The sequence below is a fragment of the Ahaetulla prasina genome, chromosome 6 (assembly GCF_028640845.1).
Source record: "Ahaetulla prasina isolate Xishuangbanna chromosome 6, ASM2864084v1, whole genome shotgun sequence".
NCBI lineage: Eukaryota > Metazoa > Chordata > Lepidosauria > Squamata > Colubridae > Ahaetulla > Ahaetulla prasina.
Window position 1 is genome coordinate 78428400 of NC_080544.1, and position 22041 is coordinate 78450440.

Genomic DNA, 22041 nt, shown 5'->3' on the forward strand with positions numbered 1-22041 from the left:
GTTCAGGTGAACCAGTAGTGATAAAATGCTACCAGTTCATCCAAACCAGTATTTCCGATGATCAGCTGTGCCGTGTGATTTATAGTCACTTATATCCTGCTTTCTAACGAATCTAAATCGTGCAGCACAGCTGTTTCCCCTCCCCTCGCTGTTCTACTTACCTTCAAACAGTTTCTCTTTTCCGTGCAAAGTGTGTGTTTGGCGCACAGCGGTGCACGGGCAGTGAACCGGTGGCAACCTGTGGAGGATTTCACCACTGCTAGAAACCACTTAACATCTTTTTTAAAAAACCTCACCGATCAGTTATTAAACAGTAAAGCATTCTGGGTCATTTTTATATGTTGAAATACTTGATATTAGAAACTAGTATATGACTAAAACCAAATTAAATGTTTGACTAGTTGGAATCTAATGACTTAACATTTGGTGGGGGTATATTTCCTATTTTCAGAAAAATTAAAAATACATTCATGCTGGTTTATAACAGTAATAAATTTGAAAACATATACCAAAGAGCTAGTCTGGTGTAGTGATTAAGGCACCAGGCTAGAAGTCAGGAAATTATAACTTTTGATTTAGGCATGAACCTAGCAGGGTAATCTTGAGCCAATCATTCTCATAGTCCTAGGAAGAAGGCAATGGCAAACATCCAGATCTTGCCAAGAGATCTGCAAGGACTAATGCAGGTGGCTGCCTGGTATCAACATTAACTCAAAAGACACACACACACACACACATACACACACACACACACACTCTACTCCATTGTGGTTTGTATAATTTGCTTTATTATTTTTTTTAAAAAAATCTTTTTAGTTGATTTAACTTTGACTGTATTGCTCAAACACCCTTAATAATGCTCTTTACAGACAGCCCTCAGTACAGTTCATAAACGAGTCATATTATTATTCACAAAATTTTTGTGAAAGCTTCCACAGGAAATACAATGCAGACAGAATGAAGTCAGTAATATTGCAGGCAGATGTCTATTTTTTTTCTTCCTGGATTATTGATATATGATTCTTTTTATTGCATAATTTCTACAATGTATTTATGTAGAAATCTTCCAGTGGACCAAGAAGTTAAGCATTTGGCAAAAATTGTGATAATTGTTCTTGCTTATTTTGGTACTGAAGATGCTTTTTTTCCTTTAGAAAACACTAATAGTACAATAGTGGAATTTGCACAATTTTTCTTCCAAATTTTTGGGCCAGTGTTCTCTCAGCTACACTCCACTTCTCATATCCACTTACTTTATTCCTCCTTTCACTCAGCAGCTCAAGATATTACATACAGTATTCTTTTCTCATTTTCCCCCACAATCACCACCTTCTCAATGGGTTGGATTTTAGAGATAGTGCATGGCCAAAAATCACCTAGTGAGTTTCCATGAGTCAGAGTGGACCTAGACCTTGCCAGTGTCGCTTCAACATTTAACCACTATATTGCACTTTGTTCCTTTTTTTTTTTTTTTTTTGACCCTGCCTATCAATTCATTTTCACTTGTTCAGTCTTAGGGCTCATTCTTCATTAAAGTAAAATTGAAACGTATTATATTGTCATTACTAAAGGATTAATTTAAATCTGTAGAGATTTATAGAACTAAAGCTTTCTTTGCCCACTAATTAATAATGTGGTAAAAGCTATTTTCTATGTTCTCATCTGAAAAGCTTCTCCAAAAGATTGAGGAACTTTCCAAAACACATGAACAAATATTTCTTATTATTTTAGGCAAAATTACCCTGGATATAACTGTATTGACTGCTTTGCAGTTAAGACCAACTTCTTTATATCTGAAGAAAAACAATTCTTGTTTTACTATTACAATGCTTATGTGAATGCCTATGAAATCTGTATTGCAGAAAATGTATGTTTGATATGTTGATGTATCTGCCTATTTCATCGTACAGATAGTTCTTGACTTGACCAATACGTAAATGGAACAAACACATGTGATCACATGATCACATTTTTTGATGCTCGCTAAACAGCCCATGTTTAAGGTTGTTTGCAGCATCCTTTGGTCATTTGACTGTGATTTACAACTCTTTTTCCCCCCCTTTTCTGGAAGCCAGCATTTACTTGAGGTTTCTGGCAAAAAACATACATTGCGATCAGTGGGTTCACTTAACAACCAAAGCATTTGCTTAACAACCATACTGATTCATTTTAATGATTATCACTAAAATATCATAAAATCAGTTTGGTCCTATGATGACCCACTTAGTTTGGGCTCAATTACAGTTTTAAGTCAAGGACTACCTGAAATACTTTGTCACCAGATACAGCATATTCAGCGGTCATTTACAAGTAGTTCTTGACTGACAATCACAATTGAGCCCCAGATTTCTGTTGTTAAGCAAGACAGTTAAGTGAGCTTTGCCCCATTTTATAACCTTTCTTGCCACAGTTATAAAGTTAATCACTGCAGTTAAGTTAGTAACTTGGTTACTAAGAATGTGGCTCCCCCCCTTGTCTTACCTTGTCAGAAGATTGCAAAAAGTGATCACATGACCCTGGGACACTGCAACCATCATACTTACATGCCAGTTGCCAAGCATCTGAATTTTGGCCATATGACTGGGGATGCTGCGGCTTTGTAAGTGTGAAAAACGGTCATAAGTCACTTTTTTCAGTGCCATTGTAACTTTGAAACATCACTGAATGGTTGTTAGTCAAGGACAACATGTATATAACCCAGTTGAACTATCACTTGTAAAATAGTGAATGTGTTTCTTTAAATACTTCTTATAGGATTCACAGACATCTAGAACATTAACTCTTATATCAAAAGCAATTCAGACACTGGGAAGCTGGGGAAGTTTATCCAAAAGCAAGCTGGTAAGTATCACACTGAAATTACTTTAGTCTATTGGTATCTTTCTATAAAGATTTATTTCTATCTATTTTCCCTTTTTAGTCAAGCTTCAAGGAGACGTTTATGTGTGAATTTTTCAAAATGTTTCAAGAAGAGGAATACATTGAAATAGTCAAAAAGGTATTGTTTCCTTTCTACATAATATTCAGTCACTTTCTCAAAAAAATACATTTTCCTAGCTTTCTTGCAAAACTAGAAAGTTTTACCATATTTATTTTTTCTCTGTGAGTCACAGATTCTCTATATGTTACATTTAAACTCCACTTGTTTTAGTAAAATACTTGGGAGGAATGTTTTAAAAATAAATACATAATAAATGCAAAGGAAAAATGTAGAACAACTTTAAACTATTAAAATGTTCATTTTACTTAAAAATAAGTTTTTTAAATGTTCTAAATATTAGTTAATTTTTAAGATTCTGGGTAAAATTGGGAAAATAAGTCCTATTATTCTAATATATTCTCCATATTCAGTTTTTAGATGAAGTGTCTTCCACGGAAAGTAAAGAACCAAGTGTCACGAATGAGCCATTGCATCTAAAAGAAGGGTAACTTAATACACAGTACAATGTGCAAGGCTGTAATTGATTTTTTTAAAAAATATATCAAACAAATATGTAAGATTTATGACACTTTATATTAGTTCCAGGCAGAATTGTAGTCTTTCATTCTCAACTATTTGTGTATTTGAAAAAGTTGCCCTGTGTGTTAAGACTTTGTGAAACAAGTGTTAAAATTTGGGCTTTTGTAGGGATTCCTATTGACCTAAATATAAAATACCTTGTTCCTATGAACAAGATTGCCTTTCCCTACTCTTTTACCATCTCTATAAATCAAGCATGGGCAAACATTTCAAGCCTGAATTGCCGTTGTTTTATGCTGTTGAGAGGTATGAAGCCAGAAAATAAAAATTAACAAATAATTAAGGAGTTAAAAAATTATAGCCTTAAAGGAAAATATTTGTAGTTCAGTGTTGAAATGAGGGCTCCTTGAGCTTGTTTATTTTCTTGTAGACATTTCATTATCCAAACGAGATAACACCATCAGTGTTAGTTGGTGTTAATTTTTTAAAGAATTGTTAGTTGGTGTTCATTTTTTAAAGAATTTTATAAACAATATCTGGAAGTGGTATAGGCATTGCCTTGTTGACTTTTACTATAGTTTAGAAGTCCATGAAGTTATTTATAAATTGGTTCTATCTATGCAAGGATGTTCTTTTATACAATGAAAGAAAATAAGCTGGTCTTCGACTTAACAACAGTTCATATAGTGACTGTTCAAAGTTACAGTGGCACTGGAAAAAGTGACTTACGATCATTTTTCATACTTACAACTATTGCAACATCCTCATGGTGACATGATCAAAATCAGATCCTTGGCAACTGACTCATTTTTATGACAGTTGCAGTGTCTCAGGGCCATGTGATCACTTTTGTGACTTTCTGACAAGTGAAATTGATGGGGAAGTGAGATTCACTTAACAATCGTATTACTAACTAAACAACTGCAGTGATTCAGTTAATAATTATGACAAGAAAGGTGTCAGATGAGGCAAAATTCACTTAACAACAGAAATGGCCTCAATTGTGGTCATAAGTCATAGCCTATCTCTGTCAAAAAAAAACCTTCAAATTTTGTAAACATTTCTTGTTTTATATAGTAAATTCTAGTACCAATTAAATACTATTCTAGTTTACACCTGTGGGTTTTTACTATATTCAGTTTTTATTAATATTCCTAAATTAGGTCCCACAACAATTTTGGGTTTGTAGAAAAATTGTGCATTTAAAAAAAACATTGTGAATGGTACAAACCTTGCATAAAATGTTAACCATACCCCAGTATTTACATGTCAACTTTCGTACAACAAGAATAGAAAGCAGAAAAACAGGGTGAGAGGGGACAAAAAGACAAAAAGGCAATAAACAAGAGAGTGCACTAGAGGAAAAGAAAGAAAAAAATAAAAGAAAGGAATCGCATGGTATTTAGTTTAGCATGGCTTCATGCGGAATCAGGGAATCAGTCCTCAGTACTTTTTTGTTCTGACCATTTGTGATAAGATCAAAAATTAAATCCATTAATCTAACTTGTAAATTAATGCAGTCTGTAAATTAATTATTTGAAAATATCTGTGAAAAATGTTCTTACATTTGTTTCACAGGGAGATGTTCAAAAGAGCACAAGGAAGAACTCGTATTGGAAAAAAGAATTTCAAGAAGCGTTGGTTCTGCCTTACAAGTAGAGAACTTACTTATCATAAGCAACAAGGTATTGTACTTCTTTTTTTATGTTAATCTTTCAAGTTACACAGCTTGACCTGATGGTGAGAAACTGATTATATTCTTCAATTCCAATGGTTAAGAGTACATTATAACATTGTGTTTGTTCATTATAAACAAATAAGTAAAAGTACTCTTTTATGTTTTTAATTATGTAATTTTTCCAAATGTATTAAGTTTACAAAACTATTTGCCATTGGGCTTATATACAGGTGCAAGAAAAAGTATGTGAACCCCTTGGGGTTACGTGGAGTTTTGCATGAATTGGTCATAAAATGTGCTCTGAACGTCATCTAAGTCACAACAATAGAACAATAGAGAAGGGCCGTAAGATAGCCTGTTATTAAAACACAGCAGCCTGCAATTACTGCAGATTTGAATCCCACCAGGCCCAAGGTTGACTCAGCCTTCCATCCTTTATAAGGTAGGTAAAATGAGGAGCCAGATTGTTGGGGGGGCAATAAGTTGACTTTGTAAATATACAAATAGAATGAGACTATTGCCTTACACACTGTAAGCCGCCCTGAGTCTTCGGAGAAGGGCGGAATATAAATGTAAAAAAAAAAAAAAACCAGTAGAAGAACACAGTCTGCTGAACTTAATACTACACAAACATTAGATGTTGCCATGGTGTAATTGCACATAACATGTAAACATTCACAGTGCAGGGAGGAAAAAGTATGTGAGATCCTAGCCTAATGACTTCTCTCAGAGCTAATTGGAGCCAGGAGTGAGCCAACCTTGACTCCAATCAGTGTGATGATATTGGATGTGTTGCTGACAGCTATCCTGCCCTTTAAAAAAACACACCTGTTTTGGGTTTACTGGTTGCAAGAAGCACTGTCTGATGTGAACCATGTCTCGCAGAAAAAAGCTCTCAGAAGACCTACGATCAAGAATTGTTGACTTGCATGAAGCTGGAAAGGGTTACAAAAGTACCTCCAAAAGCCTTGATGTTCATGTGTCCACGGTAAGATAGACTGTCTACAAATGGAGAAAGTTTAGCACTGTTGCTACTCTCCCTAGGCGTGGTCGTCCTGTAAAAATGACTGCAAGAGCACAGCGCAGAATGCTGCATGAGGTAAAGAAGAATCCTAGAGTGTCAGCTAAAGACCTACAGAAATCTCTGGCACATACTAACATTTTTGTTGACACATCCACCATAAGGAAAACATTAAACAAGAATGGAGTACATGGGAGGACACCACGGAGGAAGCCATTGCTGTCCAAAAAGAATATTGCAGCATGTTTGAAGTTTGCAAAAGAGCACCTGGATGTTCCACAGCACTACTGGCAAACTGGCATACTGTGGACAGATGACACCAAAATTGAGTTGTTTGGGAAGAACACACAACACTGTGTGGAGAAAAAATGGCACAGCACACCAACATCAAAACCTCATCCCCACTGTAAAACATGGCGGAGGGAGCATCATGGTTTGGGGTTGCTTTGCTGCCTCAGGGCCTGGACGGATTGTTGTCATTGATGGGAAAATGAATTCCACAGTTTATCAAGACATTTTGCAGGAAAACGTACGACCATCTGTCTGCCAACTGAAGTTCCGCAGAGGATGGGTGATGGAACAGGACAATGACCCAAAGCATACAAGTAATTCAACAAAACAATGGCTTCAACAGCACAGAATATGCCTTCTGGAGTGGCCCAGTCAGAGTCCTGACCTCAACCCGATTGAAATGCTGTGACATGACCTTAGAGAGCGATTCATACCAGACATCCCAAGAATATTGCTACACTGAAACAGTTTTGTGAAGAGGAATTACTCCAGATCGTTGTGCAGGTCTGATCTGCAACTACAGGAAACATTTGGTTGAGGTTATTGCTGCCAAAGGAGGGTCAACCAATTATTAAGTCCAAAGGTTCACATACTTTTTCCTCCCTGCACTGTGAATGTTTACATGTTATGTGCAATTACACCATGGTAAATCTAATGCTTGTGTAGTATTATGTTCAGCAGACTGTGTTCTTCTATTGTTGTGACTTAGATGACGTTCAGAGCACATTTTATGACCAATTCATGCAAAACTCCATGTAATCCCAAGGGGTTCACATACTTTTTCTTGCAACTGTATGTGAGTGTCTTATACATAGACAAATGTATACTTTTGAGTCTGAGAAGCAAAAAATGAAATACTGGATTCCTTTACCTGTAGGGTTATTCATTCATTCATTCATTGTTGGGATTTGCAAGGGTGTCTAGTTAATAGACGCTGGGCAGCATATATGAAAAATCAAAACCTGTTAAAATAAAAATCCACAAAAATAATACAAAATCATAACAATTAACAGCAGACACACTCCCAGCAGAATAAACTCAGTTTGTTGTGGTCCGCCAGCAGCCTGCGGAGCTGGCAATGGAGTCAGACAGCAATGAGGCTGAGGAAGAGCATGGGCCAGTCCTGGAGGCTGGGGAGGTCCGGGTGAGGGCTCTGCGTTGGAGGCAGAGGTGGGGCCAGGGGCATCGGGGAGTGATGTGCAGACTCCAGAGCCTCCAGACAGTAGTGAGGCAGAGGAACAGGAGGAGCCTATTCCTAATGCACACATTAGAAGAGCTGCCAGAAGTCAAGAGCAGCTTAAAGCAAAGAGGATGACTCAGGAGTAGGGCCAAGAGATGATTGACCCCTCCCATAAGGTTTAAAAGACCAGCAACAGCGTTTGGACTCTTTGGCGGAAAACAATGTTGATAGCTTGCATTTGTTTCGTATCAGTGTCTTCTGAACTTTTGCCAAGAAAGGCCTTTGGCAGCTTGCCTAATTGGACCAAGGTTGGTGATAGGACTGAAGAATTATGTTGAAAGGAATTTAATTTACTTGGACTATGCTGAGAGTGAAGTAATTCTCAGCAGTTCGAATATAGTTTGTTCATTTTTTCACTGACTGAGTTTTCTACTACCTGCTTGGGCCTGGGTCACAACAGGTACTCCACCATCCTTATCTTTATCACATATAATGTGTTCCACCAGATTTGTATTTTGCATTTTCTTAAACAGTTAAGAGTTTTATTTATAATTAAAGGATTTGCTATTTTTTTCTTAATCCAGATAAAGAACCTATATTCACCATCCCAGTCAAAAACATTCTTGGAGTAGAAAAACTTAATGAGAGTTCATTTAACAGGAAAAATGTAAGTAACTTTTGAAATAACAGTCAAGCATGAAAAATTCTAAAATATCACATAAAAGTGAGAACTTTATTGCCAGGATACAATGCTCTATTCAAATTCTTATTACATGTATTGAAAAACCAGTTGTATGTTGATTTTGAACTACAAAGAATCCTCAAGCTACAATCACCATAGACCCCAAAATTGCAAAGTGAAACAGTTGTTAAGTGATTTTACCCCATTTTACAACCTTTCTTGCCACAGTTGTTAAGTGAATCATCACAGTTGTTAAATTAGTAATGCGGTTGTTAAGTGAACCTGGTTTGCCCATTGATTTTACTTGCCAGAAGATTGAAGAAACTCTGTCTGTTTTGGCCAGCAGAGGCACTGTGAGCCAGTCCTTTGCTATTTCCAGGCTGGCCCCGCGGGCCAGATCTAGCACCCCACTGGCTGTATCCAGCCCACAGGTCTTGAGTTTGACACCCCTGATCTAGGGTAAAAATTCCTATATTATTTTTAGGTTTAATGGTCCAGTTAAAAACATTAACCTGTGTAACAATATGATCAGAACTACAGAATTTGAAGATGCATTATAAACAACACAGAATTTAGCCACAGTAGTACTGATAATGCTAGGGTTAGAATAGAGTTTGGTTCATTATGAATGCTACTACATAAGAAGTGAAATACACTTCTCACCTTTTCCAGGTTGCTGAAAGACTTTGTCTGGGCACAATATAAAGTGTTGCCATTAGTGCTTCTATTGAACAAATACTCCAAACTCTCCTTACTAGAATGAGTTTGCTTTTGGGAATCAGAGAAGACTGAAACCATTGTCCACATATTGCTGCATTGCAATTTCTAATATGTGGAATTCACTTATTCCATGTAAAATCTAATGTTTTGGCTTTAAAAAGTTTTTAAAAGTGGCAAGAACTAACTCTCCACCATTAGAAAAAAAGAACATCTAATGGCAGGAGAAAATTAGAATGCTGCCTGAAAGGCATAATTATGATCCTTTAATGATGTTGAAGACCACTACAAGCTATTTAAAGGTGTCAACCGGCTCAGTCTCAACTCCTCTAAAAAAATCTGGTAAATCTGCATATTAGTTGGTCTTTAGGAGATCCAAAAAGATACAACTATAAATAAATACTTCGTTAGAGGCTGGTGCTTTTCTTTGTAGGATGATTTATTTTTCATTAAATCAAGAACAAGGAGGATGGGTGGTACTAAAAAGATATATTTAGTAATCATTCTCTAATTCCTCAATGCCTGACTGCTATTAGTCATGCCTATTCATTCAAGTTGTGGCAGTTCTCTTCCCTGCATCTCTTCTTTATTGTACTAGAACAATTACTTGCTCTCCTACTTTCTGTTTTCCTCTGCCTTGAGGTATCTTCAGTTATCTTATGTTAATCATGGAAGAAATTGAGCAGTCTATCAGCCTAGAAGCAAAAATGTGGATCATAATATCCCTCCTTTTCTGAGCAAAATGGAAGTTAATACATTAACCAGTATCTGTTACACCAAGGCAGCCATTTGGATAAGAATCCAGTCTACTGTTTTCAAAGTTTTTAAATAATACATAAACAAATAAGCATTACAAATTGTGCTGAGTCAGGAGGCGTGGCCGGCATCGCGACGAGATGGTCGCAAACCCCGGGACCTCTGGGGGGGGGAGCGCCGAAATTCCCATCGTTATGGGGTCCGCAATGGACCATAGCTTTCCTGCAGGGACAGCAAAAAAAGAAGGAACCTGTCGTGTCCCACTTCTCCTCCGACGGCCGGGTCTGGGAAGTCTGTATCAAGCATGGCCACGAAGCCTCTGCAGCTTTGCCAAATTCCTGTCAGAGTTCTCAGGGCAGGCAGGAATCCAAGGTGTGACTTCAGCAACCAGATGAGAATTTGCTTGACTCAAGGAATGCCAAAAAGCAGATCCTTTATATAGGCCATGGGGTGTGCTGAGTCATGGGGCTCCATGACTAAGCACTTATCCAGGCCTGCCCCTCCCTTCCTTTTGCTAACGTCGCCTCTCCATTCTCCGGAAGCGGGGATCCGTCCACTGTGTCTTTCCGTCCTCCTGGTCTGCTGCCGGCAATTCTAGCATATGGCTGGCTTCGTGCTCACACGCTGTAGGAGGGAGGTTTGTTTGCTCATTCTGTCCGGACATGGTGCCAGGGTTGGGGGCTGGAGGCATGCCAGGCCGTTCTTCTTCATTATCAGACTCTGGCTCAGATAGCAGGAGATGGGAGGGGCCCGGCTGCGGAGAGGAGGGCGGATGAGGCACAACAGAACCGGCTGGAGTGAACAGGGAAGCTGCAAATTCCCTTGAGCACCGGCTCTTTTGCCTTCAACCCTGCAATGAGGAGACGCAGTCATTACAAGCTGCCAAAGTCAGGACAGCCACATAAGATTGTGCTGGAGTGAAGCGGTGAATTGGACGAAATATTGAAGCAGGGTGAGTGAACACCAACTCATGAAAAAAACATTTTAAATTTTGATATTTGCCAAAAAAATTTAAAGCTATGGAACAGTGGCTAAATTGACAATGGACTGTTAACACAACAAAATAAAAGAAATGGAAGTGGTGCCCAAAGACCTGACCTGGATTTTTAAAATTGAAGCAAAGAACCCTCAAACAAAAAGGGGGAAAAATGGAACCCTTAATTAAAGCCAAAAATTTGGACAATTTGGAAATTTTTAAAACTGATTAAGACTGTAAAAAGAAAGAAGGGAAGAATCGAGGATTTAAAACTGTAACTTGTGGAATGTCTCTGATTTTCTTCTTCCTCTATGGATTGGAATCAAGTAAATTTTGATATGGATTTTAAATGGGTTTAATTGGAAAAAGTTACATTTTAAATAAAACAAGGTGCAGCTCTAAGTAAAAGAAACAAAATGGATACTTTTGCAAATTGTAGATTACAACTGTGGATTTCAAAGTGACACCTAAAGGTGGAAGAGAAAATGATAAGAATTGTGGTTATTGTTGAAAGCTTTTCCACAGTAGTGATAAGACTGGTGAGAACTGGAAGGGAGGACTTGGTCAATAACATGCTTGACCTTGATAAGAATAAGAACTACAACTTTAAGAAATGACACAGAGAATAAGTGAAACGAAGAGAAACACGTATATGACTTTTAAGCAAGAAAAAAAGAAATAACTATTAACTTTGATAAGAACAAGAACTATAACTTTAAGAAATCACAAAGAGAATAATTGAAATGAAGAGAAACATGTATATGATTTTTAAGCAAGAAATAAAAGAAATAATTACAAGAGCGGATGGAAAACAGGATTTAGAAAAAATAAGAGCTGTTCCAGAACTGACAACTAACAATGAATCTATGAAGTTAAAATACAAAGCCAAGGACTATATAGGGATTAATAGAGAGTACCAAAAAAAAATAGGGAGGAGGCAAAAAGGAGAATTTGATAGAAATACAGGATAAGTAAAGAAAATATGGAATTTTAAGGAAAATAAAAGTGGAATTGAGATAGACTAAGATTGAAATGATAATGAGATGAGAATAGATAAACATTAGACTCTTTTTTATTTTCTTTTTATAAGATTTATAAGATTAAGAATAACAATTTTAAAATGTTTATGGAAATGTAAAGCGTTGATTGATGCTGATGATATGGAGATCGGGAGAATTGAAGATTGAGACATTAATGAGATGAGAATATACAAATATGTGATTTTTTGAAATAATGGACATGCTAGCTTTTTTTATTTTTCTTTTATATAAGATTAAGAATAATAATTTTAAAAATGCCTATTGAAATGTTAAGAGATGTCTGATGCTGATGTTATAGAGATTGAAAAGAAAGGAATAAGTAAATGGGAATAAAGGGGTTTAACATAAATGGGAAAAGATAAAGGGGGGGAAAAGAAAGGGATAGATTTGATTAAAGATTAAAATTCGGGACGGAGGGTTAGACTAGAAATCTTTAAGAAAAATGCAAATAGGGGAATTTTTTTTAAAAAGGGGGGGCAGGAAAATATATTGATAAAAATATATAAGGGAGGGGATAAATTGAATTGGATGTGATTATGTACCCGGCTGATATTTTGTTCAAAAAAGATATATTGTATGTGGATGTTTAAAAATAAAAAAAAATTCCAAAAAAAATTGTGCTGAGTCTCTAAATAAATTGTTAATTGTTTGAATGGCGTTTTCTTTTTCAGATGTTTCAAGTAATACATGTTGAAAATCTACTCTATGTGCAGGCAAATAATTGTGTGGAGGCTAGTGAGTGGATAGAAGCTCTCTGTAGAGTGAGCAGATGCAACCCAAAGCGATTGAAATTCTATCACCCATCTGCTTTTTTGAATGGAAACTGGCTTTGCTGTAAAGCCACATCAGAAAACACAGTGGGCTGTATGCCATGTACTGCGTAAGTAACATCTATAAGAAAAATAATATATGCATGTTTTGGAATAGAAATAATTTTGCTTACAGTATATTGCTGTAACTTAGGTTGCCTTTCTAATGACCAAAGGGAGACTCATATCAGAATTACACATGTGCTTGAGATTAGCAAGTGAACATTATTAGATTTGAAAACGTATTAATATTAATGGCAATTTGTCATCAATTCTGATTATGAAACAACATAGATTATTAATCCTATAATAAATGAATGTATTTAAATTGCTATTTCGAAATGAGTTTTTTTCTTTGCAGCCTGAGTATATATCATTACAGTGCCCTTCTTCCTTCTTCCTTCCTTCCTTCCTTCCTTCCTTCCTTCCTTCCCTCCCTCCCCACTGCTTCCTAGAACATAGGGCATCTCATAATAAAATCCACCAAAAAAATACTATACTATTACTATAAAAAAGCAATAAAAGTTTACTATAACTATAAAGTAAAAAAATTATATGGCATCCATAATATATGTATTGGTTGAAGTAAGGAGGGTTTGCAAGGAAGGAGATATACTGAATGGATTTGGCATAAATTAGATTTAACAATATTTCTCATTTCAAGTTTTTGATATTTTGGGACTGATATTTCTTACTCTCTGTGCTTTATATACTGTTGCTTATTCAAAGCAATAATCTGATGGTGGTATGCGTATATGCCTATCTTTCAATCATATTCCTGGTTCTTTTTACTAAAAAGATGGTTGATTGATGCTTGCTTAGTGAGCATTTCTATGTCTGAAGCAGTTACAGAATAGAGTGGGATTTAATACTTTTCTTATTTTGAACCCTAATCTTATATTGTCTCAGTATCAAATAATATGAATGTTGTATACGCGATTATTGCATGATATTAGAAATTAAATTGCAGTTGACTAGTTTCACAGATGGATTTGCTATAGCTTTATGGACTGTTTCAATTAATTCTGGTAGGGCATATATTAATAATTCCTACCTATCATGATACAACTGTAAGTATAAATGATCTAGAAGTTTTGTGTATCTGCATTGCTTGTTTTCTCTATTTTTATATGCATTAATATGTGTGAAATATATTAATATATGTGAAACTAGTGATTCTCCTTTAAAAATAACATTTTGTAAAATTTTGTATTTCTAATTGAAGAGGTATACCTGCTGACATTCAGATAAAAATAGATGGAGATCGAGAAACAGAGAGAATCTACTCAGTCTTTGCAATTAATATGCCAAAACTCCAAAAAATGCAAGGTATGAATGATCCATTTGTCAAAGTAACAATCAGTTTTGTAATATTAATAGCTAGTATTAGCTATTGTCTAAATTGATAATCCCATATCCATTCTAGATAATTTTCAAATATAATAGGTTGGCTCAAAACAAAAATCATGTCAGAGAAAAGTGATAGATCGCCAGTTTTTTCCCAGATATATTCTCCCTCAGCCCCCAGCACTATAGTACTCCATACCCATTTGGAAGTCCCTGGTCCTTGGGGCTTTTTTAAAAGAATGTCAGGCTTTATCATGCACAAAGGAGAATGCAAAAGTTGGCTTCTAGTAGACTTCTTCCTTGACTTTGTTTGCATTTCATATATTGTAAACACAGTTACTTCTTTCAAGTATTAGAGAAAAACTCTTGGCTTAAATTGAATTATTTGCTATCAGTTACAGTGCATTCAGTAAGTATTCAGATCCCTTTTACTTTTGTCAATTTTGTTATGCTGCAGTCTGATTCTACAGTTGTTGAAATTCTTTTTTTTCCCTCATTAATCTATATTTATTTATTTATTTAATCAAATTTTTATACCGCCTTCTCCTGAAGGACTCAGGGCGGTTCACAGCCAACTAAAACCACAGTAATAAATATATTAAAACAATAATTAAAAAACCCATCAAATATGGCCAATTTAAAATATATATAAACAATAAAACCCAATTAAAATTTAAAACCCCAATAGTAACATATAAAATTCTAAAATCCTATAGGCATAATGACAAAGTGAAAACAGAATTTTAGAAATTTATTTCCAAAAACTTGGCATAAGTATTCAGACCCTTCACTCAGTACTTTGTTGAAGCACCTTTAGCAACAATTGAGTCTTTTTGGGTATGACGTGACAAACTTTGTACACCTGGATTGGGAGACTTTCTGCCATTCCTCCTTGCAGATCCTCTCAAGCTCAGTCAGGTTAGATGATGACTGTAAGTAGACAGCTATTTTCAGGTCCTTCCAGAGATGTTGAATAGGGTTCAAGACAGGGCTCTGGCTGGGCCACTCTAGGACAGTGTTGGTGAACCTATGGCACGCGTGCCACAAGTGGCACGCGAAACCATCCTGTGCCAAATGCGCGGCCTCACTGGCTCCTCATCGTGTTCTTGCACTCAAATGTGCGCCGGCCAGCTGGCCATTGCACGTGCAGTGCCGGCAGACACTGCAAGTGCGGTGGTCTATCGTGCATGTGTGAGCCGGCACCCAGCACCTTCCGGGTTGGCGTCACGCGCATGCGCGATGGATTGCCGCACTTATGGGATTGCCGACACCAGTTGGCCATCGCGTGTTTGAGCGCACAAACGCGACAGGAGCCGGCGAGGCCGCGCATTCAGCACAAGACAGTTTTGCATGCCACTTCCTGCATGCAGGCTGGCACGCGAGAACGCAAAAGGTTCACCAACACTGCTCTAGGACTTTCACAGAGTTGCCCCTAAGCCACTTCTATGTTGTCTTGGCTGTGTGTTTAGGATTGTTGTCATATTGGAAAATGAACCTTCAGCCCAGTCTGAGGTCCTGAGCACTGTGGAACAGGTTTTTATTGAGGATGTACTGGTACTTTACTCCAGTCAGCTTTTCCTCAACCCTGACCAGTCTCCCAATTCCTACTGCTGAAAAACACTCCCATAGTATGCTGCTGCCACTACATACTTCAGTGTTGGGATGATGTTGGGCAAGTGATGAGCGGTGCCTAGTTTCCTCCAGACATAACGTGCTCTTAGAAACCATCAGTGCAGCAGAAATTTTATTGTAGCCTTCCCCTGTGCCTTGCAATAATCCTGTCTGAGCTCTGCAGGCAGTTCCTTTGATCTCATGGTTTTGGCTCTGTTACGGTATGCATTTTTAGCTGTGATGCCTTTCTTAGAGAGGTTTATGCCTTTCCAAAACATGCCCAATGAATTTAATTAGGTTGACTCCAATCAGGGTGTAGAATCATCATTTTGAGCAACGCTCAAAAGAAATAGGAGGCACCAGAGCTAAATTTCAGTAGCCCAGTTGGATAAAACTTAATAATGAGCATCAAATATAATCACTCCCTGGTTTCTGAATACTTATGCCAATGTGATAATTCAGCTTTTCCTTTTTAATAAATTTACAGACATTTCTAAACTACTTCTTTTCACTTTGTGATTATGGGATACTGAGTGTAGATTAATGAGCAAAAAAATGAATTTCAACAGCTGGAATTAGACTGCAACATAACAAAATTGACAAAAGTGAGGGGGGTCTGAATACTTTCTGAATGCACTGTATTCAAGATATGGTTCTCAAAGTATCTTGCCAGTGTACATCTCAATTACTGCATATGTGCTAATAAAGTAAACTCTACATTTAATAAACTAATATGTGGAAAAGAGAAATCTCTGTTGAACCTGAATCTCCATTACATCCAAATAGGTTTTAATTTGAGCCTATCCATCCAACTGTAGCAATAGTGGAAGTGATGTTTGTGAATTTAAAGGCTCCAGTAGAACTAAGTCAAAAGGGTATTGTAAGCATTCTCCAAGTAACAAATATGGAATTGCAGAACCAGGGAGTGATTATATTTGATGTTCATTGATTGGGAACCAAGTTTTATCCAGTTGGGCTATTGCTTCTTTTATTGTATACTTGAGGTTAGTTTTTATACAGTCTGATAAAGTCTATATAAAGTCTGATGATCTAAGGTCAAGAAATTGTGTGACTCAGCGCCATCTCTTGGATAGTCAGAAGATAGAATTTACAGATTTATGAAAGAAGACTATAATAGTGATCCTTTTGATCCTTTTTCATGGAAAAGTCTGTACTTATCAGTCCAGATAACAACTACCGTATATACTCGAGTATAAGCCGAGTTTTTCAGCACGTTTTTTGTGCTGAAAAACGTCCCCTCGGCTTATACTCGAGTATATACGGCTTATACTCGAGTTTTTTTTTTTTCCCTTTTTTTCACATTATACCGGCCGGCGCGAACTTGGCGGGCTTTTGCTTTAGCGCGGGGAAGCCCTGCCGGTGCAGTGAGAGGGCGGGGGAGCCGCCAGCCTTCTCGGCCGAGGGAGGGAGGGTTTCGCCGACCGGTAGGTGCCTCATTTCCCACCCTCGGCTTATACTCGAGTCCCCAGTTTACCCCAGTTTTTGGGGTAAAATTGGGGACCTCGGCTTATACTCGGATCGGCTTATATTCGAGTATATACGGTAATTTAAATTGTTTTAATTTACACTGAAGAATTAGTGAATTAACAAGAAGCACTATTCTGTTATGCCCCCAAAATACCATTCTTCATTATTTTAATTGATCACATTTATGGCAAAACCTATGTCTGAAGATATAGAACAGTAAAAATTTATTTCCTGAACATTTAAAGCTTCATAATACTCTAATGTATACTTATTTTTAGAGGCTTGTGGAAGTATAGCAGTCTATCAAGGTCCACGAAAAGAGCCAGATGATTATTCTAATTTCAAAATTGAGGATTCTGTAGCAACTTTTCAAACTCTTCAGCAAATAATATCAATTGTAGAACAATTGGACATACATCATGATAAGTATCGAGAAAAAAGATCATCTAGTGCTAAATATGGCAGTGAGTAAGTATTGTAGGCAATTCTACCATTACAACAGGCTTGTCCTTTAACAAACTGCAACTATATGTTAATGTAATTCTGTGACCACATAGTCATCTAATACTTTATATATTGTTCAAGATAACTACCAAGTTAAATCATGACAATAGGTTTTGGTTGTGAAAGGTAGTTCAAATAAATGTTAACATATCATTATTTACTATAACATAGATGAATTGCAATCAATTCAAATTTGGGGGCAAATGATTAGAAATCAAGCAAGTGGATTTTGTCCTGTCCTGTACAATATATTAGAAGATGTAATTTGGGAAAAAAGTAAATTCTGAAGCATAATGACAAATTTGCCACAATAAAATGAACATATACCACAACTAAATGCAATCCCAATCAATACCCAACTAATTTTAATTGAATATGACTGGTTTTGGGGATGCAATGTGTTTAGAACTCGGAATTATCTCTGAGGGAAGTTCAGATGGGCAGTTAAGATCACAACCTTCATTCTGCAAATTTTAATACAGTAAAATCTTGATTTAAAACTAACAGAGTAAAAGTGTTCAGTATTTCCAACTGATAAATATGAAAATATATTATTTGCACTTGTTTTCTCCTTTCCATAGGGATGTCATGCAAATTATATAAACTGCCTCAGGTTTTGTAAAATAAAGGTGGCACTGAATTAAATTTAGATCCCTCATTCAGATTGTGTACTGCAGAATGCAGAAGTTTTCTTTATTTGTGGGAGATATCAAAGTGGATTTAAGTATGCTCAGTGAGGATCAGTAAAATTAAATTTTTATTGTCAGAAAATACAGCACTAATTGTAAGTGAAAAATAATTTTTAACTTGCTGTGTCTAACAAATAGATAAGGTTCTTTTTTTTCTTTTGCAGAGAAAACCCAATTGTTGGAAAAATTTCCTAACCAAAGGCACTTCGATAGAGATGGATTTTGAAAGAAAGGAATTAGAATAATTTTCACTGTTTAATAACAAACTGCTTTTGTGATCGTTCAGTGAATAAGAATATACATTTCCTGCAATTTAACTGCATTCACAAGCTTATTTAATATTTAACAGTGGAAAGAACAATATGAAATCAGATTTCTGCAGGGATAAGGGAACACATATCCATATTGTTTAAAGAACTTAACATACAAAAATGTAAGTAAACAAAGTATCTAAAGCTGGGAAAATCTTCTAAAGAAATAAGCTTTCTAAGAAAGAAAATAATTATTACCTTCAGTTGGAATTTCATCTGCCAGGATAATCATCAGCTTCTGTGACTATCACTATTATCTGGACAAAGATATTCTGACAGGCGGCAAAAGAATTTGAAGCTTTACATTCAGCGCACAGTCACTTTTAAAACTTCCTTTCTTAATCTACAGTATAAATGTTGTTGTTGTTTTTAAAAAAGGAACAAAATGATGGTACTTTTTCAAAATGTGTATTGACAATTAACAAAGTTATGTTATTTAAGTGATGTCACTGAAGCAGGACAAGTCAGGGAATCTATATGTCTTGTTTACAATTGGAGTGAAAGATGTGATATGGAACAATTGTGTTTTTCTTTTTGAAATAACATTATTAGTATTTTTAGTGATTAGGATTGGGGGAGGAGAATATATTCTGTTCAGATAATACTGTAGCTGAATACCATGTGGCATATTATTAGTAATACTTTTTTTAAAAAATGCCTAAAGGTAGATGGTATACAATGAACATTGCCATAGCCAATTGTAACTAGCTCTTTTTGAAAGTCACTCCAAGCACTTTACATATCTGGTTACCCCCAGATTATAATTCTAGATATTTTATAGTATCTAATCATTATGATCAGTTGAATGATCAGTACTGTGGCTTAAAACCATACTTTTATGAAATTTTATATCTAGGATATTTTTTACTTGCCAAGTAAAGTTTTGAACTAAACTTTACTTTTAGAAACTCTTAAACTTGCCTTGTTGTATTTGTACCTATAGACTGATAAAAAGACTGATATATAATAAATATGAACAAACTTAATACTTGGGAGAAGAAAAGGCTAAGTTTTTAAAATCAGTATTATATGAAGTTATCAGAAGTCAAGCTTTTGAATTAGAGACTTTTCCTTTTCTTTATTGAATGTGGTACTACAGAAAACTCAACTTGGGAGCAATTTATTAAGCACTATAAAAATCAGTGTATTTCCACTGAAGTTAACATTCATGATTATCTGTTTATTGGTCTCCTTACCTTTTAATATTTCTGGTTTATTATTATTTGCCACTCATTAGGACTGCTTTCATTGTCTAATAGAAATATAAAATAAGGACATTTAAAAGATAAAACTGGCTTAAATACTACATGCTTGTAATGGTATGCTAATAAAATAAGAGAGCTTGCCATTAAAGTAAATAGTCTTATCCTAAGACTGAACTAACCTCTAAATTAAATGCACCTAAATAGAACTTCTTTTTCCCAATAGCTGGTATGCCTTATCACTAAATGTTTTTGAGGCATAAGTACAAATACTTATTAAACAAGCTCACTGGATATATAAATCTATCAATGCAGATTGTTCATTTGGGGTAAAATGTAAGGGAAACTAATAATTTAGTGACAGAATGAATGACATAGATTGTATAACACAATCATTACCACAAATTATAACTGGTAAATGCAAAGCAAAATGCAAGTGTGATGTAGAGGATTCACAAACAAAAAATGGTGTCTGCATAGTCACCTACGTTGAAGGGTGAACATCTTTTATGCAAAATATCAGAAAAATATGCTTCCATTTCTTTAATAAATTATATTTACAAAGTTAAAATACAAATTTCCACAGAAAAAGGAAAACAACAACAAAGCAACTAAACAAAAAAAGTGTATTAAAAAAACCCATGCACATACATGGTCATATTTCAACAATAATAATTTTCCCCCTTGCAAAATAGGCCTACCGTTTATAAACTTCTACAGCTCTATTTGCCCAACTAATTTGATCTGCCAACTATTTACCATTAAAATTTATCGGGTAAACTCAACAGTAAAAGTAAATTTCAAATAACAATATATTCTTATATTTCACACACAGAATGTAAACAACAGCTTCTAATCTACCATAAACCACTGCAATCATTATCTCTGATCTGTCCAGGATCAAATCCTAGGCAGGGGGTTGGACTAGATGCCTGGGCAGGGGGTTGGACTAGAAGACCTCCAAGGTCCCTTCCAACTCTGTTATTATGTTATGTTATGTTAAATCAATCTTCGACTGATTCTTTTCCTTAAAATTATAAGCATTAAAATAGGCTTTCATTTCTGTGCCTACATATTCATACATAAACTTTAATACATTTGGAAATTGCAAATTATGTTTTAGTATAAGAAAAAAATGAAAAATATCAATTTTATACATAATTTAAGCATGGAGATAAATAATCATTAAAAAAGAAAGTGGACCCTTGACGAAGTATTACATTTTCACAGATAATTCTGAATTTTATCCTCTCTGGAAGGAAATTCACCCACAGAAATTCTCCACGTCTATCACCATGCTTCCCTTTTCCTAGACTCTCAAATAGGAAACAGCCATGAGTCACCCAAAAATATTCTAGATTTATAAATATCAGTCTAAGAACTATTCTATACCTGTTTACAGCATTTGACAGTAAGAAAAACATTATTTCCTTCCTGGATTATACCAAATCAATAGGGTATAAGTAAATGTGAATTCCTCCACCCTGAATTACTCCTATAACACCAATTTAAGATTGTTCTATTGAAATATTTATACAATAGAAATGAAAGCTTTATTTTGTTCTGAAAAATCTAGCATTTGAATAATAAACGGAAATAATTTACAATCATTGGAACTGCATTTTGTGTCTGTTTAGCGTGATTTTTTAATTCGATATTTCTGTGTAACTGTCATACAGGGATGTTGTGTACAGAAGCTCAACCAGCCAGCTGCTAAATATCTTTTCCACCTCAAATAGCTAATATGCTATTGGTTTTTAGTGTATGGGAGAGGCTAAGTTGACTTCCCCCCTAAGTATTTATCTAAAAATGTTCATATATTTATGTTGGAGTTTCCTCAGTCCTGTAGCTATGTGTGGAAGATCACCATTTGACATCAATATATGTGATTGAATAGTATCATCTTGAGACTTTTAGGCAATATAGTTACGAATATAGTTAAAAATATTTGAAATATTTGCTTATATGCTAAATTACAGCATTACTTTGTTTGACAATCACTGTGTCATTCATCTGTTCTAATATTAGTTGAATTAAACTCTATTAGTGGCATTTTAGTAACCACATAATTGTAAGATGCTACTCAATTCCTATACCATTATTGGTATTCATTCCACTTAATCATTTTGCTTCCCAATCACAGCTATTCCCTTTTTTATAATAGGACTTGCAGAGAGTATACCAATACCGTATCAAAAAGCATGACATCTAGTATTGAGGATTTCATTCTGCAAATAGTATTAAAAGATGATACATTTATAATGGTTATCATTAAAGAA

General features: G+C 35.6%; 1 protein-coding gene across 3 annotated transcripts in view; it reads left to right on the forward strand.

The window, feature by feature from the left end:
* RASA2 (RAS p21 protein activator 2) overlaps positions 1-21372 on the forward strand; it is a 51694-nt gene extending 30322 nt beyond the window's left edge. For 2 of the 3 annotated variants that reach the window (XM_058187674.1, XM_058187676.1), the window contains 9 exons: positions 2755-2841; positions 2921-2998; positions 3352-3425; positions 5039-5145; positions 8215-8297; positions 12473-12681; positions 13836-13939; positions 17335-17524; positions 18414-21372. In XM_058187674.1, the coding sequence (XP_058043657.1) occupies positions 2755-2841; positions 2921-2998; positions 3352-3425; positions 5039-5145; positions 8215-8297; positions 12473-12681; positions 13836-13939; positions 17335-17524; positions 18414-18444 (963 nt within the window). In that variant the 3' untranslated portion in view covers positions 18445-21372. The remainder of the gene's footprint in view (positions 1-2754; positions 2842-2920; positions 2999-3351; positions 3426-5038; positions 5146-8214; positions 8298-12472; positions 12682-13835; positions 13940-17334; positions 17525-18413) is intronic. The other variant, XM_058187675.1, reaches the window with a different exon arrangement.
* Positions 21373-22041: the final 669 nt, after the last annotated feature.